This window comes from Hyperolius riggenbachi, chromosome 5 (assembly GCF_040937935.1).
Source record: "Hyperolius riggenbachi isolate aHypRig1 chromosome 5, aHypRig1.pri, whole genome shotgun sequence".
Taxonomy (NCBI): Eukaryota; Metazoa; Chordata; class Amphibia; order Anura; family Hyperoliidae; genus Hyperolius; species Hyperolius riggenbachi.
Genome location: NC_090650.1, coordinates 83,586,594 through 83,605,598, shown reverse-complemented (window position 1 = coordinate 83,605,598; position 19,005 = coordinate 83,586,594). Strand labels below are relative to the sequence as shown.

At 42.3% G+C, this 19,005-nt stretch overlaps 1 protein-coding gene across 1 annotated transcript in view; it reads left to right on the top strand.

The window, feature by feature from the left end:
* Window positions 1-19,005, top strand: part of LOC137518281 (sodium channel protein type 5 subunit alpha-like) — a 455,983-nt gene that overhangs the window by 120,522 nt on the left and 316,456 nt on the right. Inside the window, exons 7-10 of the mRNA XM_068235926.1 lie at window positions 3,111-3,168; window positions 11,595-11,736; window positions 14,104-14,301; window positions 15,317-15,502. Coding sequence (XP_068092027.1) covers window positions 3,111-3,168; window positions 11,595-11,736; window positions 14,104-14,301; window positions 15,317-15,502 — 584 coding nt within the window. The remainder of the gene's footprint in view (window positions 1-3,110; window positions 3,169-11,594; window positions 11,737-14,103; window positions 14,302-15,316; window positions 15,503-19,005) is intronic.

Genomic DNA, 19,005 nt, shown 5'->3' with positions numbered 1-19,005 from the left:
TCATTGTATTTTAGGCACTTGTATTTACATAGTTACATAGTTATTTTGGTTGAAAAAAGACATACGTCCATCGAGTTCAAGCAGCATGGACGTATGTATTTACCTGAGGAAGCGGACCAAGATCCATGAAACACGTTGTCTTAGCAGGCATGGGCATTCAGGACCTAGCCTTAGCCTGGATCTCCTCCTATCTCTCAAACCGCTGCTTCACAACATTCTTCAATGGCACCTCATCCACTCCTACACCCCTCTCAGTTGGTGTTCCTCAAGTTTCTGTCCTAGGACCACTACTGTTCTCTCTGTACACTGCCTCAATTGGCAAAATCATCTCCTCCATGGGCTTCAATTACCACCTGTATGCCGATGACACCCACATATACCATATATATAGTCTTTGGACAAGACTGAGCTTTTGATATTCCCACCCTGCACAGCAGCACCTCTCCCAGATTTACACATCACTATCGAAAATACTACCATCCGCCCTCCCTCCCAAGCCCCCTGTCCTGGTATTACCCTGCACTCTGCACTTTCCTTTACACCCCACATCCAAAGCATTGCCCGATCCTGCAATTTTCACCTCCTCAACATCTCCAGGATCTGCTCCTACCTGTCCCCTGACACCACTAAACTCCTCATTCATGCCCTTGTAATCTCCCGCGTAGACTACTGCAATTCTCTTTTGTCTGGCCTACCCTCCAACCGTATTGCCCCACTTCAATCGGTAATGAATTAGGCAGCCAGACTGATACATTCTTCTCATCGCAGCACCTCTATGACTCCGCTCTGTAAAGCCCTACACTGGCTCCCCATCAGCTATTGGATCAATTTCAAAATCCTGTGCTTGGACTACAAATCAGTGCACAAGACCTGCCCGACCAACATCTCCGATCTGGTCCACAGGCACATACTAGCTCGCCCCCTCCAATCCTCCAATGACCTGCGCCTAGTCATACCACGCATACCTCACTCCCATGCACGATTGCAGGACTTCACTAGGGCTGCCCCCGCTCTCTGGAACTCACTCCCACCAACCACCAGACTCGCCCCCGGCTTTAACACCTTAAAACAAGCTCTCAAGACTCACCTTTTCATGCTCGCATACCCCCCTACACCAGCACTATAATACGTTATGTTGGACACCCTCTCAACAGATCCGCCTATTGTCTCCACCCCACACTCTCTAGATTGTAAGCCTCTAGCAGGGCCCTCCTCCCTAGTGTTTCCAGCTTTATTATGCAATCTTACTGTCCATTACCCCTCTTGTGGACCAGAACAGTCTCTATTTTGACCTATGACACTGTACTGTTATCAAATCATTTGCATGATCTTGTTTTGTTGTGAGTTTCCTGCATGTCCTACCTTGTATGTTAACCCATGTATCTATTGTGTAGCACTCCATAAATATGTTGGCGCTTTAGAAATACAATAAATAATAATAATAATGCATGAATAAATATTGTTTCCATTACACTTGGTTTATTCCTCTGAGAAGGTAAGACATACACCTCTCACTTATACCTCAGCATATAGTTGTTATTATTATTCATCAAGGAAACCTCCACCAGTTTTTTTAGCCCATATATATATATATATATATATATATATATATATATATATATATATAATAATGACCAGTGCTACCGACAATCCTGACCATTCTCAGCAGATCTACCAATAGGTGTATCCGGCCTTAACTGTTGGCTATTTATCTTCAGCAATCTATGGTAATCTCAAATGAATGAGTACCTTCTTGTGTTTGCTGCTATCCAAAAATCAGATTGTCATTTGGTTGACCAATAAAGTTTATTCCAGACTTGCAGCTAATTACTCATTCAGGAAGAGGGGAGTTAAGGGGCCCATACACCTAGCGATTTCCCCACCGATATACAGCAGATTCGATCACTGTGATCGAATCTGCTGTGAAATCGTTGCTCAAACGCTGACAGAACGATCGATTTCCGTCCGAAATCAATCGTTCCCGTCGATCCGTCCATGCTGAAGATTTTGCTCGACCGCCGGCGGGTCGGGAGTGCGTCGATAGTGGCGTTTGAATGCCTGACGACCGACGCTAGCTGCAATACATTACCTGTTCCGCCGGCGCGTGTCACCGCTGTCTTCTTCTCTGCGCTGGGCTCCGAGTCCGGCTGGCTTCGAGTCCGGCTGGCTTCACTGAACTTCCTGTCCAGGCAGAAAGTTTAAACAGTAGAGCGCCCTCTACTGTTCCCGGGACAGGAAGTTCAGTGAAGCCAGCCGGACTCGGAGCCCTGCACGGAGAAGAAGACAGCGGTGACAGCGGGGACACGCGCCGGCGGAACAGGTAATGTATAGCTGGCGGGGGGGGGGGGAGAGGGGGCAGCAGCTTCACAGATGGTGAATCGATTTCATGCTGAAATCGATTCACAATCTGTTTGCAGTAAAGGCAGCCATACGATCCCTCTCTGATCAGAAAGGGATCTATCTGTTGGTCGATCTGATGGCAAATTGACCAGTGTATGGCCACATTTACTGGGGCATTACTTGGCTGTGTGTACAACACAGAGTGCACTAAACTGTACTGATTTAATGGTTTAAATTGCAAAATGACTTGTGTAGCACTGATATGCTATAGTCACGGTAATAGCAGACAAAATGTAACTAATCTAGGCCATTCTTGTTGGAATCTTGGGCCTGAAACTGCCACTACCCTAATCCTAATACTCATTACTGTAAATGCAGATGTTGTTACATTGCTGATGTACATGCTACATACATGTTTGCTATAAAGGAAACCTGAAGCTAGAAGTATAGGGAGTCTGCCATATTTATTTTCTTTTAAACAGTACCAGTTGCCTGGCAGCCCTGCTGATCTATTTGGCTGCAGTAGTAGTAGCATGCAGCTAATCTTGTCAGATTTGACAAAAATATCAGAAACCCCTGATCTGCTGCATGCTTGTCCGGGGTCTATGGCTAAAAGTATTAGAGGCAGGGGATCAGCAGGACAGTCAGGCAACTGGAATTGCTTAAAAAGGTAATAAATATGGCAGCCTCCATATACATCTCCATTTAGGTTCCCTCAAGTTATGTTTCAGTTTTTAATTACATATCTATTTTTTCTTTTTATCTTTAAGAAAATATATTCCGAAAGGGTGGCAAACCTTTGCTTTGCGGAAACAGCAGTGATGCTGGGTAAGTACTCTCTACTACAGAAATAGTCCTTATGTACTGAGATGAGTAAACATAACAATTCATTCAATTCCCAAATCAATAATAAAGGGTAAAAACTTGCCAGCAACAAAATATGGGAGGGAATTCCTGTAACCATGGAAAAGGGTTTTAAAGGTATGGTACACAGAGATAAATAAAGATAGAAAGTACTCTGCTCTTAAAGTGTACCTGAGGTGACATGATGAGATAGAGATACAGTATGTGTATGCAATGCAATGGCTGGGTAGTGTACTGGTTAAGGGCTTTGCGTCTGACACAGCAGGCAGGGTTCACAGGGTTCAAAACTTTGCTCTTCCTGTTCAGTAACCAAGCACCTATTCAGTAAGGAGACATTGGGCAAGAATCCATAACACTGCTACTGCCTAGTGAGTGTTTCCTAATTTCTGCAACTCTGGTACTTTGAGTTTGTCAGGAGAAAAGCGCAATATAAATGTTCTGTGCCTTGTATGTATACACATAACAAGGCTATGTTCCTTTTTTTCTTTTTCTGCTTGAAAGAATTAATATTAAAAAGGGATTCTTTTTTGGACTATAATCCCACTTTAAAGGACACCTGTAATGAGATGGATATGGAGGCTGCCATATTTATCTCCTTTTAAGCAATATCAGTTGCCTGGCTGTCCTGCTGATCCTCTGCCTCTAATACATTTAGCCATAGCCCCTGAACAAGCATGCAGCAGATCAGGTGTTTCTGACATTATTGCTAGAGCTGGCAAGATTAGCTACCTGCTTGTTTCTGGTGTGGTTCAGACAGTACTGCAGCCTAATTTACCAGCAGGGCTACTAGGCAACCAGTATTGTTTAAAAGGAAATAAATATGGCAGCCTCCATATTCTTTTCACTGCCGTTGTCCTTTAAAATAAGCAACTCTCCAGTCAGAACCCATACTATAGTGTAATCCGCATTGCTAAGTAATTACAACTATAAAGTCTTAAACTTAAAGTCTATAAACTATAAAGTCTTAAACTTAATGCAGGTGGGTTGAAGGTACGTTTCTGTACCGTGTATCAACCAGCTGACCCAGCCAGCTGATAATATTCAGCTGGCCCGATCAAGCCGCTCGACCCGCGCCCGCTCGATCCCCGCCGGCGGACAATGTCAGGGAATTGAGCGGTGATAAGGAAGCGCCGGCGGGGACGAGCGGCAATCGATCCGCACGGACGAGCGGGAACGCGGCTGGGATCGATCCGGCGGCTAATGGGCCGCCGGATCGACCCGTGTATTCCCAGCATAACTCAACTCTTTCCCACGCTGATAACAGCTTCTGGGTGTGGGGGATAGATAAAAAAGGTAAATACTGTAGTTGATATATTTTAGCTCTGGGACACTGAGACTGTGTGAAATACTTTATCATTCAACTGCGACAATACAACATTAAACCTGTAAAAAAAACATACTTTCAAGAGTTGGAGGATAGATACAATTGTTTATCTCCTCAGCTTTTTTCACCTTGGTTTTAATTTACTGTAATATGCTTAACAGTAGTTGTTATTAATATTGTGTATTTATATAGCACTGACATCAGGCTATATCAGAGCCATGCACCTATTGCTATGGGGAAAGGAGGAGGGATGCAGGTGCAGAGCTTGATGGAGCAATGGGAGGGATAAAACAGACATTTTAAAATAATCTGTTTTGTAGGGCAGGGTGGGGATACAGTCTGGGGGGAGGTGGGGGGGAAGGGGGACACACTCTCCGCTGCCTATGGACAGTCAGGAAGTGGTTACGTGCCCCTCCCACTGCTGGCTGCTGTAGTCAGAGTTGTGTATGTTTGGCTTATCTGAGAGTCGCTATTTATGAGCTCTGGTCAGTGCCTACTTTATTACCTAACACACTCTATATTTTCAAGATGGCAATGTTTTTATAGATCGTTCTTATATTTGGCTTTTACATCCTGTGTTTATGAGTGTTATTTCTTTTTATTGCTAGTAGCTTTCAGGAGTGCAGTGGCCATTGTGTCTATGTTGTTGTATCTTAATGTATTACTTTGAATCCCTTCTAAACCCTTTTCCACTATATATATAATATATATATATATATATATATATATATATATATAAAGACTTATTTTTCAGTGTGAACTTTCGGTTGTTGTTATGCAGTTTTATGAGGTTAGAAAATCATTTCTAGCACTGACCAATCAATGCAACATTATAGCAAATCACCATTCTGAATTACATTTAATGCATTATCCACAACTTGTTTCCATCTATTCAATATTTTGTGCTGAAGGCTTTAACCTTTGTGCCTGCGGAGTCTCGCGGGGGCCTTTGAGGGTTTGCGTTGCTTAGTTATGATGAGATCTGATTTTTGGCGTAAGATTGCCATACAGGTGCCAGATATCAAATCCAATGCCTGATATAGATGTCATGCAGATGTAAGCCCCGAACATGCTCCCGTGCTCTGCAGAGAACCTTTACTGGAAGGACGGTAACCATGACAGTGGAAATAAAGTAAAGCCTAATTGAAATGACACTTCCTAGTGTAAGAACACAGCTGCCAAGTCCTCGGGACACAAACGGTTTCTCCTGAGTTATCTCTCTCACTATCACTTTTTTCACCGTATAGTACTTTTCAGCAACAACAACATTGTAAAGCGTTTTTTTCCCCGTAGGACCCAAAGCGCATAAGCATGGCTCAGATCAGTACATAGTGATGTGTACAGGGGAAAAAGTGATGTGATCACAAATGCCAGACTAAACAGGTGGCTTTTCAGTTTTGGTTTAAATGTGTCCAGGATTGGAGCTGTCTTGATTAGGTTTAAGCAAGGCATTTCAAAGGGTAGGGGCAGCATGACAGAAAGCTCTGACTCCAGAGGTTTTGAGTTGGACTCTGGGGTGGTCATGTCATTAGTTCATGTTGATCTGAGGTTGTGGGAGCTGTGACGCAGTTGCAACAAGTCCTTCAGGGTATCCAGGGCCTAAGTTGTATAGGGACTTGAATGTTAGCGGCACGCCTAGTTGAAAAAGGATTCTTCATTTTATGGTTAGTTAGTGTAGTGAGTAAAGGATTTTTGTTATGCTGGGTTAGCACATTAGCAGTCATTCTATTTATGTACCAGCTGCAGGCAGTGTAGGTCTTTATTTAGAAGGTCTGCATAAATGGCATTGCAATAGTCCAGCCGTGATGTGGTCAAGGTGTGAACTAGGGTTGGAAGATCTTCTGAAAGAATGACGTGCTTCATTTTTGCAATATTCCTTAGGTGAAGGAAGGAATGTTTTACAACAGCTGAAAGTTGATTCCTGAAGTTGAATTCTCCATCAATCAGTAAACCCAAGCTGCAAACAGTATTGGAACTAGTAAGGTCTGAGTTCCCTACTCTCAGTGGTGTTGACTGTGTCTGGAGCTGCTTTGCTGTTAGGCGCCAACCCCCGATGACAATAACCTCAGTTTTGTCAGTATTTAGTTTGAGCCACTTTTGAAACGTGTTTATTTTTGGAATGGACATAGCAGTGGTATCTCAGACCGTGTTTTTGGCTGATTTTTCCCAGTGGCAGTAGGTATATGGTAAACTACAAAGGAGATAGTATCTAGCCCTGGGACACACCATATTTTTAGCAGTACATGGTTGCATCAGAAAGGCTCCAAGTCTACACTTTGTGTTCTGCCAGCCAATACCTAGTATGTTAAAAACAACTATAAATTTGTGTTGAAGAAAAAAAAACCTATAAATAAAGTAAAACAAGATTCATCAAACAGTGACTGAAGATCATTTGTCAGTAATCTTTTGCTTGGAATGTACTGTAAAATTTTTACATACAATACTTGTGTTTTAGGCAGGTGTGGAAAATGCAGTAAATGAAGAATATTTGCACAAACAGAAGTGTTAATTATGTATTGTTGTACCATATTTACAATCAGGTAATCATTTCCAGCATGCCACATTATTAGTTACTAGTCATTGAGCATTGGGAAGCACCTCTGTACTCTTAGAAATGGAGTCTGAAACAACCATAAATGACCTGAGTTGAAAGTGTGACAAGAGACATATTCCCCATGTGGTCACAACATGATGACATCATCTTCCTGTGTCTCCAATAAGATCATTGCTTTCCAACCTGAATCCATATTACCTACTGGTTACACTCTAGGATTGTATCTGGAAACTATATGGACTGTGCTACAAGGCTGAATATGTATGATTGCCGCGCACCTAGCAGCACCACAATAAGGAGCTTTGACAAAAAATGTTGGCTGCAAGGAGAAAAATGGATCTGTACCCCAATCCACTCGAATTGAACAAAAAAACACAGTATTATTCCTGCACAGGAGTAATACTGTGTTTTTTTGTGCTACAAGGCTGTTGACATATTTTTACTACAGTTATATTTGTTTCTCTATTTTGTCCTTTATTTCTTGCCAGTTGTGCCCTTTTTGTACCTACAGTAAATGGACCTTAATGAATTCCCTCAGGAAGGCTGATTTTGCCACTATTTTAAGCTGATTTAAACTGTGTTGCTTAGGTGAACTATCGTGAGTCAGAGCTGAACAACTAGTTTACAATGAAGAATAAGCTGCCCTTTTAAATAAGTTTGGCCTTTAAAAAAGTGCAATATCTGAAGGAAATAACTTACATTATGACAAACTGAAGAGCAGTTTATCCTTTAGAGTTTTTATGTTTCTTTCCAGTTGGCCTGCCCTTACAACTTAAAGGGAACATGAAGTGAGAGGCATATGCTGGCTGCCATATTTATTTCCTTTTAAATAATTCCAGTTGCTTGTCATTACTGCTGATCTCTTTGGCTGCAGCAGAGTCTGAATCACACACCTGAAACAAGCATATGGCTAGTTTTGGAAAACTTCAGTCAGAACACCTGATCTGCATGTTTATTATGGGACTATGGCTAAAAGTATTAGGGCTGGGGCACACCGAGCGGCTTTTTGAGCGTTTTTGCAGCCGCTCGCGGCTGCGGATACGCTAGGTTGATGTATTTCAATGGGGGTGTGCACACCACAGCGGGAGGCGTTTTGCAGAAACGAATCCTCCCGGGGTGAGGCATTTTTTGGATTGCGGAGGTGTTTCTGCCTCAATGTTAAGTATAGGAAAAACGCAAACCGCTCTGAAAAACGGCAGATCAGAGCAGTTTGCCAGGCGGTTTTGTTACAGAAGCTGTTCAGTAACAGCTTTACTGTAACAATATATGAAATATACTACACTGAAATCCGCAGCAGCAATCCGCAAAATGCTAGCAAAACGCATCATAAAAATAAAAAAAAAGCGTTTAAAAATCTGCTAGCATTTTGCGGATCTGCTAGCGGGTTTTGGTGTGCACCGGGCCTTAGAAGTAGAGAATCAGCAGGACAGCCAGGCCATTTGCATTGTTTAAAAATAAATAAATATGTCATCCTCCATATTCCCCTCACTTCAGGTGTCCTTTAATGTTATTTAAAAAAAAACATGCTTTAGTCAATGACCCAAAAATGTTTAGAATGTGTGATTGATCCACTATTTGACTGATTTATTTGTATGTGGTTCCGTGTTAGTCATGGAGAAAATCCAAAGACATATCGGTAACAACAACAATTGTTTAGGTGATACCTTTAATGACTTAGGCTGCTTACACACCAAGACGTTACAGGCGCACGTTAGTGCGCCTGTAACGCTCCCCCAACGCACAGCAATGTAACACAAGTGGGCTGTTCACACAGCCCACGTTGCGTTACATGTAATGCTGCACGTTCGGTGCAAAGTGCAGCATGCTACGGCGTTGGAGCGGCTATAGCCGCGTTAGACTGTTTGCACATGCGCAGTGGGGGGCGGAGAGGAGGCGGGGAGAGCCAGCTACAGTAGCCGCGCACATGGCTACTTAATATTCACTGCACTGGCGGCAGCTGATTGGCCGGCGGGACCACGTGATGCGGAGTGTCTCGCTCCGCATCACGTGGTCCCGCTGGCCAATCAGCGCCACTCTGGGAGACATTATAGGAATCGAGCCGCCGAACGCGGCTCACTCTACCGTCGGCTTTTGCAGCACCATACGTTGTGTTAGGTGCACGTTATGCGACCTTAACGTGGCACCTAACACAACGTCTTGGTGTGCAAGAAGCCTAACTGTACAACATTTCCTTGCAAGTTTTCAAAACTTTAAGTTTCTTCTTCAGGCAAGAGACAAAACTTAATTTAAGAAATGTAATTGGATTTAAGACAAAACCATTTAAGAAGAAACTCAAAGAGGAACTGTCGCGAACATCTTAAAATTTAGAATACATACAGATAAGTAGTATGTTTCTTCCTGAGTAAAATGAGCCAATTACCTTTCTCCTATGTCCCTGGCATTTACAGTAAGTAGTAGAAACCTGACATTACTGACAGGTTTTGGGCTAGCCCATCTCTCCATAGGGGATTCTCAGCATGGCCTTTATTATTTAAAAAGACACTCCCTGAAAAAGATTTTTACAAAGATGCTGGCTCTTCTCCCTGCTTACCATACACTTTTTTGGCAGTTGGACGGAGCAACTGCCACTCACTAAGTGCATTTTGAAAATAAAGAAATCCCTGTGAATGAGGAGATGGGCTAGTCCAAAACCTGACGGTTCTGTCAGGTTTCTACTACTTACTGTAAGTGACAGCAACATAGGAGAAAAGTAATTTATGGCTCATTTTACTCTGGAAGAAATGTACTTTTTAATTGTATACGTTTACATTTATTTTAAAATTTTAAGATTTTTGTAACAGAGGTCTTTTAAAGTTTAGAAAGCCTGCAAGGAAATCTTGTACAGTTAATCATTGAAGGTATTACCGAAACAACTTTTATTGTTATGTCTTCGGAATTTAGCCATGCAGTCCTGTGGGAATTCATTGACAGAGACTTGTCCAAGCTTCCATTAGGTAGGAGATGTTTGCTGCAGAAATGTAGGCCTCAGTGCAAATTTTACACTACCCCGCTCCCCAGCTCTATATGTATTATAAGTGCATGATACAGACCCCCAATACTTACCTCAAGGCTGGATTTATACTTTGTGTGCCTATAGGCCAAGTATGTTGTGGTTCTCCTTCCATGTGCAGCAGTTCCGCTCCCATGCCATGTGCAACCTCATCTTCCATGTGTATCATCCATGTACTGCAGTCCCTCCCTTTCATGAACAGCTCCATTGGGCGTCAGCTCCCCTTCCGAACACGGGCCGCTCCATACTACGCACGCGCATGCGTACTATGGAGCGCCCCGTCCTCGGGAGCCCGAGTGCTCCTGAAGGCTTCCAAAACATCCCTTCGGCAGCGGAAGTGGCAGTATTTGACCGAACTGGTCGAATACTGCTACAGGGGATCCTGCGCGGGACCGGGCACTGGGAGAGGAGAGGGAAGGCTCATTAGGACCGAGCCTTCCCTCTCCTTAGGTGAGTATTTGACTTTTTTTATTTTTAAATGGGTAAACATTCACTTTAAAGAGACACTGAAGCGAAAAAAAAAATATGATATAATGAATTGGTTGTGTACTATGAATAATTACTAGAAGATTAGCAGCAAAGAAAATATTCTCATATTTTTATTTTCAGGTATATAGTGTGTTTTCTAACATTGCATCATTCTCTAATATGTGCAGATTACACAACACTCTGCATTCAAAATGATACTTTCAGAGCAGTCTGTGAACTAATGACCTCTTCTCTGGCAGATAAAAAGAAAACTGTTCACTTACAGTTGAGATAATAAAAGTCAGAAGACAGCCCTCTCCACGACTTTGAAAGTCATAGAGATTAATGGCTTTTTTGCATAGAGATAACAACTGGAGTTTCTTAACTCTTCCTGTACTGGAAACAATTACACTGATGTATCTGATCTTAATGTTTTATTTCTTAGCTGTGCTACACATACAAATAATAATATCATAAAAAATGTTTCGCTTCAGTGTCTCTTTAAGTCTGAGGGGAAGTAGAGCAGCAAAAAAGGGCAACCCAGCATGCCCTGCAACTTCCATTTTGTGTACCAAATTTTGTGTGTACCAAATAAGAGTCACGTAAACAGGGAATGATCATTTATCAACAAGAAAAGTAATAATGATTTTAACTTTTGGATTGCCTGGTTAGCATCCCTATTACTTGTTTAGCAGATAAAAATAAAGAATTGATTTTATGCCTGACAGTTACAATTTAACTGCCTACAGTTTGACTTTAGCTGCTACAAACTGTTGCCACAGGACCTTCATAGTAGACGTTTATAGCCGAATACAGTTCAAGTCTCTGCAGCTATGAGATGCTGATGGTATCTCTTTATTGGGAGCAGCTCCATTCGATGAAGTAAGCAGCAACTGCAGTTGGGTATGTGCTCAGTTTGAGTCACATGATTTTGACGGGTATACTTTAATTTATACTGCTAAATTAAGAACAAGTATGAGGATTACTTCTTTAGGAAAGTTATCACAATTTACTATGTGCTCTATTTCAAATAGGAAATGTCCTGAAGGTTTTATATGCCTGAAAGTTGGTGGAAATCCCGATTACGGCTACACCAGTTTTGATACTTTTGGATGGGCTTTCCTTTCTCTGTTCCGACTTATGACGCAAGACTATTGGGAGAACTTGTACCAACAGGTATATCTTTATTAAGCTTTGCTATTCTTAGCCATGACTGTGCCTGGATCTCCTTCTTTACCGCATGCTTTCATCTACTGTCTTGCAGTCATCTATAAGCATACAACACAGAGACTGCATGTTCCATCGTCTTCCCTACAAGAAAGGAGGGGTTTTGCTCATCCTGCTAAAGGACCATGATTTTAAATGGAATAGCAGGTGCTTAGGGGAGTGGTCAAATTTACATATAAACAATCCTTAACCCTATAGCAGGGCCCCTTACCATTATCACTGATCTAAGGGTTTAGTACACAATGCTGTTGCATGCAATAAATTTTGGAAGCTAACGTCCCCTTTCTTCAATTGCATAATTTTTCAACCTAGTTGTTTTTAATGCTGCTAGTGTTCCAGCTTGATGTGATTATCATGAGTGCAGAGGGTTAATGATTGTTTATATGTAAATTTGACCACTCCCCTCAGCACCTGCTATTTCATTTAAAATCATGTTCCTCTTCTCTCTCTATATCAGGGGTGTCAAACTGAAATACAAAGTGGGACAAAATTGAGCTCTGGGACCAAGTCGCGGGTCAACCTCAATGTCTAGTGGCCACCTATCTCCCTTTATAAAGTTCACTGGTGTCTAATAGCCCCCCTCCATCCCCTATACAGTTCCCTAGTGTCTAGTGCCCCCTTCCTTCCCCTATATGCTTCCCTGGTGTCTAGTGGACCTCCCCCCGCATCTATACAATTCCCTGGTGTTTATTGGTTTTCCCTCCCTCCCCTATACAATTCCCTGATGTTTAGTGGTCCTCTCTCCCTCCCTATACAGTATCCTGGTGTCTAGTGGCCCCCTTCTTCCCCTATACAGTTCCCTGGTGTTTAGTGCCCCCCCTCTCCTATACATTTCCCTGGTACCTAGTGCTTTCCCCCTCCCCATATGGCTTTCCTGGTGATCTAGGGCTTATTCTCCAATATAGCTTCTCTGGTGGTCCTAAGAGGGCCAAACATAATGCAAAGTGGGGAAACCACTTGAGGGCTAAATCTGATGGCTCCGAGGGCCAGATTTGGCCCATGGGCCAGAGTTTGACATGTATGCTCTATGTATACATACATGTGTTGTTTAAAATCATCCAGCAACACCTGTACATTGTTATTAGCTAGATAATGTTTAGCAGAAACAGGAAACACTAACGCAGGACCATGGACTTGTGAGCTTGAATTCTAGAGTTTATTGGGGTGGAAACACTTGATAAGGAGATGAAGGAGCTAACGAATGAGGCAATGGGCCTCAACATCTGACTATGACAAATTATAAGCTTGTCTGAAGAGGTGAGTTTTCAAGGGTGGACCTGAAGCATGAAGGACAAGCTGTTGGAAAGAGTTTCAAAGGAGAAGTGACATTTGTGAGAAGTCCTGGATGCAAGAAGATGTGACTGACCAGGTCAAGCAAGTTTTATGGGAAGAGCAAAGGTTCTGGGTGGGATGGATATATATGTATCTGGAGAGTAATGAGGAAATGTATAGAGGGGGCAACTTATACAGAGCTTTTAGGGTTAAACGTTTATTTTGGATGCTTTGGGTAACTGCCAGACTGTAAAGGAATTGGCAGAGAGTGACAGCATCAGACAGTGGAGTAGCTAAGGAGCTGTGGGCCCCGGTGCAAGTTTTACAATGGGGCCCCCCAAGCACTTTAAACATAACAATTGACACAGCGCACCAAAACCTGTCAATGGCAACGACAGTGTCAGAGGTGCAAGAAGGGGATGGGGAACAGTTTGTCAATGATTACTACTATTCAAAGTATCGATAGAAGTGATTATTATAAGCACAGGTCCAATAGAGAGATAATACTGTAGTTGAGGCAGGGCCCCTCTGGCCCAAGGGCGCCGATGCGGTCGCTACCTCTGCACCCCCTATTACTAAGCCACTGGCATCAGAGGAGGTGGAGAAGTGGTGGATGAGGTGGGCAGCAGAGTTCAGAAGGGACAGGAGAGGTGAGAGTCTGTTTTTGTTTTTTGTGCTAGGCTGCTGAGTAGGATGTTGCAGTAGTTAAGGCAGGATGTAGACGCAAATGATAGTAGTTGAACATGAAAGCGTAAAACTGAACAGAAGACACAAAGAGATGACCCGATATAGCAGGAATGATGAGAATCTTTATGTAACCTTTTGTACAAAACAACTGGTAAAAGCATAGTTGTATGTGAAAGAGTAATACTGAACAAAAAGCACAAATCTCTAAATTAGAGGTGATGACCAGACATGACCAGAATCTTTACATAACTTTAAATGTATTGTAGGCTACACAAAAGAGTTGTGTAATAGTAAATAATTGACACAAGTAACTTTTCTTAACTTCTTTAACTTTGACCATTCTACTTTTTTTTTCAGACTCTCCGAGCTTCAGGGAAGACATACATGATATTTTTTGTGTTTGTCATCTTTTTGGGGTCCTTTTATCTGGTAAACTTGATCCTTGCTGTAGTTGCCATGGCTTATGAGGAGCAGAACCAAGCCAGCATTGCTGAGGCGGAAGCCAAGGAGAGGGAGTTCCAACAAGCTATGGAACAGCTGAAGAAAGAGCAAGAGGTCAATGCACTGTCTTCCATGAGACATCATTCATGTTTTGTTATGTGTTTCTATTGTTAGAATGTAGCATTCTTCATTACAGTTTATCAGCAGGAAGTCTCTTGTGTACTGCAGAAAATATTGCCTGTTTTATCTCAAATACAATTCTAATAAATGTTGATTCTGATAAATTTAAAGGTCAGCTCCAGCAAAACAATTTCTTGTTTGCGCAGTTTCTGAAAATAGGAATCAGCTCTCGTGTTCTTAGAGCTGTTGGAGTCTCCAGTGCTGCCAATGAGCAAATAACTCTGAATTTGCTCAGTCAATCCGTATGGTTTCTGCCAACCACCAGGTTAAATAATGGGGACCCAGCAGGCATCTTTTGTTTTACATTTACTGTTCACTGTTGTATAAATATAAATGTTTTAGGCCGGTTTTACTCTGGGCCAAAGTGTTGCGGTCCGATGTTCCGGCCCCATCGCTTCACAACGCAACGCCAAAAACTACATTCATATGACCCTACGGCAGAGTGCGCTGACAGGGTCATATGCATAGTGCCGCCCCCTCGCATGTAAGTTATTTGCAGATCATCACATCCTATAATAATTTACATTTTATATGGTGTTCCAACTTTTTGGGGAACTGGGTTGTTAGATAAGGCATAGGAAAGACTTTCTTGGCATTGAAAAAAGCTAAGAAGAGTTTTTGCTCCACTTTAATTCCAACTGGCAATTGCTTATCAGGAAGTTCTACTATCTGGACAAGGACTGGATGTTTCTGATGTGGCATTTCCAACTATGTTTGAAATAATCTTTTGTGTAATTAATGGATTAATGTATGCATAATATCATCTTAAATATCAGATTTATTATGAGAAAATAAGCCAAGGGCCCTTGTGACATTTCCCTCTAAAATGAGTAACAATAGAAAATGTCATTTGATTTTTTTTTCCTTGGGTATCCTGTTTTTTTATGATTGTGCAGTGTCTGACAGTCCTGCCCATCAATGGTCACATTCTCCTGTGTTCTCTAACCAGGCTTTGGCCCTTAAAGGACTTGATGGAGGGTCTCACAGCTCCTGTGAAATGTCACCTTTCAGTTCCAAAAGTGCCAAAGAAAGGAGAAATCGAAGAAGAAAGAAAAAATCTTCAGAAGTGGATGAGTATAATGATGATGCCAGAACTCACCGCGGAGAGTCTGATGAAGAAAGCGTGCGGAAAATGGTAACAATTTATTTCAACCAATTTTGGGAGTAAAACAATAGGCTGTGTTATACTACATAAAATGAACTATAAGGTTATTGGAGAAAAAGTTAGCCGAATGTGTGTGTTATTTATCACCAGCTCTGACCTGTTGGTAACTAGCAATAAGCATGCAGTAAAGTTGAAAGATGAAGCAGGCTTCTCACCCTATTTTATCTGATGCACTGATGGGTGGGGAATGAGAACCACAGACCAGGAGAAGGAGACATTCGAAGAGGCTTTTCTGTATCCCTTTAGCTGTGCAGATCTATATACTGATACACATGGGGAGACCTCTAGTAGCATGCTTGCACAGCTAAAGGGATGAGGGGCTTCCACAGGAAAGAAAAAAGAATGACTTATGCAGAGTAGTTGTAAGAGAAAACTCACAGCTTCCTGCCAGACCTACACCACAACTGGTGAGACTTTTACATTACCAAGAAGGGCTTAATTAACCACTTAAAGAGTAACTGTCAGGCTGCAGAAGCTAATTTAAACCTCTAGTCTCCTGTGTTAAACAGTTTAGAAGGAAGCCAAAAAGACATTACTGAAGATAAAGATCTCTCTTACCTTTGATGTGTGCTTATCAGCAAAGCTTAGACCTAAGCAGGACGCAAGCCGCATAACATACTGCAAAGCATTCTGGGGCCCTCCCCTCGGCTGCTAAGGAGAAGACGGGATCAAGTTTCAGCAGCTTCTAAAACTCAGTCCAGCCACAGCACAGATAAATCTCGGGGCAGCGTACACTGCAGGAGTCCGCTATTGTTCCTAGCCACATGGCTCATTAATATTCACTGCAAACTAGTGTTATTCAGTATGAGCTGTTCTGTGATCAGAAGCAGGCAGGACATGACGACACATTTGGCTTCACAAACATGGAACCTGCCATGAGCTGTCAGGAGCATCATTCTCTGCATATACTATATACAAATTCTGTGAAATCCAAACGTGGACAGTGAAATGCATATGTAATGTAAGTACAGCCAATCTTTAGCTACTGATATATGTGTTTATTTTCTCTAAAACCCTATACCTAACAGCTCCTCTTTAAGTACCAGCAGTCTCTGCCCCTTTAAAGAGGAACTGTCAGGAAAATCTTAAAATTTAAAACACAAATACAAATAAGAAGTACATTTCTCCCAGAGTAAAAAGAGCCATAAATTACCTTTCTCCTAGGTTCCTATCACTTACAATATGAAGTAGAAATCTGTCATTACCGAGAGATCTTGGACTAGCCCATCTTCTCATGGGGAGGGGTTTCCTCAGCGTTTTCTTTATTTTTAAAAGCACTTAGTGAATGGCAGTTGCTCCGTCCAACTGCCAAACTAGTGTGCAGCGAGCAGGGAGGCTGGCCAGCATTTTTGTATTCATAATTTTCAGGGAATTTTTTTATAAAGAATAAAGGCCATGCTGAGAATCCCCCAGGAAGAGATGGACTAGCCCAAAACCTGTCGGTAATGTCAGATTTCTACTACCTACTTTAAGTGACAGCAACATAGGAGAAAAGTAATTTAAGGCTCATTTTACTCAGGGAGAAATGTACTTCTTATTTGTATGTGTTTTAAATTTTAAGATTTTCGCGATAGTTCCTCTTTAAGTAGTTAATGAAGGCAACATTTTTTGGCATACTACTCAACTACTACCACATAAGAGAAAAACTTATGAATTTAAAAAAAAATGCCTAATAGAATTTTCCTGACTTAATTTTCCAGACAGTATACTGAGGCCAATGGCTTGAAAACTTAACAGAGAGACAACTTTTACATTTCTGAAAATAATACGTGCTGCTCACACATCCTTCATTGCTTTGAGCATACCCACTCAAGCCAAGTGTGGATTGTACATTGAAACCCTTAAAGTGAATGGGAACTGCATTTAAAAAAATGAGACAGATACTTACCCAAGGAGAGGGAAGGCTCTGGGTCCTATAGAGCCTTCCCGCTCCTCTCCTGGTCCCCTCGTTCCAGTGCTGGCTCGCTCGGTAGCAGTATTTGACTAAATTAGTCAAATACTGCTTTATCCGGCCGAAGGAAGCTTCAGAAGTCTTCAGGGAGCCCGAGTGCTCCTGAAGACGGGCGGCCCCGTACTGCGCCTGCGCAAGCACGACTCTTGCACGCTCACGCCTGTGCAGTATGAAGCCGCACGTCTTCAGGAGGACACGGCTCCCAAAGACTTCCAAATACCCTTTCAGCGGGGAATTGAAACGAGGGGGGGGGGGGAGCTAGCACAGGATAGAGGGCACCGAGAGAGGAGACAGAAGGCTCTATATGACCCAGAGCCTTCCCTCTCCTTAGGTAAGTATTTGCTCCATTTTTTTTTAATGCGGTTCCCATTCACTTGAACTGTTTCTTTGAAGCGCTCCATAGTAGTTAAATCACTCATCTTTGCAAATAAATAGTGCCTTGTGCACCTGTTCATGTTCCGCAGGAGGAAGAAGCCTCTTTCCTAGCCTTTCAAGTGAAGCAAATGTCATTTCTTTCTGCACCTACTTGTAGCAGCTAATTTAGATCAAATGAAAGAGCTCTTCCCAATCCTTGTCAGCCGTCAAGTCACTTTGAAACTGGTCACTGTATGAAGCAATAGTTGTACGGACGTGAGGTCTTCCTCCTTTGGAGAGATTATCCCAAAGGACAGCAAGGAAACAGGTTTTTTTTTTTAAATCTGCATTATATTTGTGTGTTTATAAAGGACACCTGAAGTAAGAGAGATATGGAGGCTGCCGCATGTATTTCCTAAGCAATACCAGTTGCCTGGCTATCCTGCTGATCCTCTGCCTCTAATACTTTTAGACATAGACCCTGAACAAGCATGCATTAGATGTTTGACTGATGTGTAAAAGGAGATAAATATGGCAGCCTCCATATCCGTTTATATCCCTATACAATAAAGAGAAGAAAGAGATAACTGTATCTCCATTCCTAATCCTAAATAGAACTTTCCACAAATTCCATTGTCTTAAGGCCCATGCACAGGCTAGGTTGGTGTCGCCCAATTGGGATTGGCACCTGATCCCTTGGGTGACACGGCTGGGCTGAAGCTGTACAGATGCAGAGTCAGGGTCATGTAAATTTGGACATGATAGGCGGCATTACATTATTCTGGGCAGAGCACACACTATGTATAATTGTAACTTGCATTGCAACTGGCTATTTACAGGTGAATCCCGTGCCCAAATTTACAGTTATAGCCAAGTTTTCAATGAGTGCCCGGGGGGGGGGGGGGGGGGGGGAAGGGTTCTTTAGGGTTAAAGGGACTCCAAGCAGTGCAGTAACTATGGAAAGATGCATATCATTTTGAAGCTCTCTTTCTCCTCTTTCCAATGATATATAAAACGCCTTTTAGTTTTCGCTATTTTTGCAATCGAAATCGCGACTGCTGCAATTTCCATCGTGAAAATAGCGAAAACTAAAAGGCGTAGGGCGGTGGTTTACATATCATTACTGCACTTTTTGGAGTCCAGCATTGTATTACACAGGACAACACTT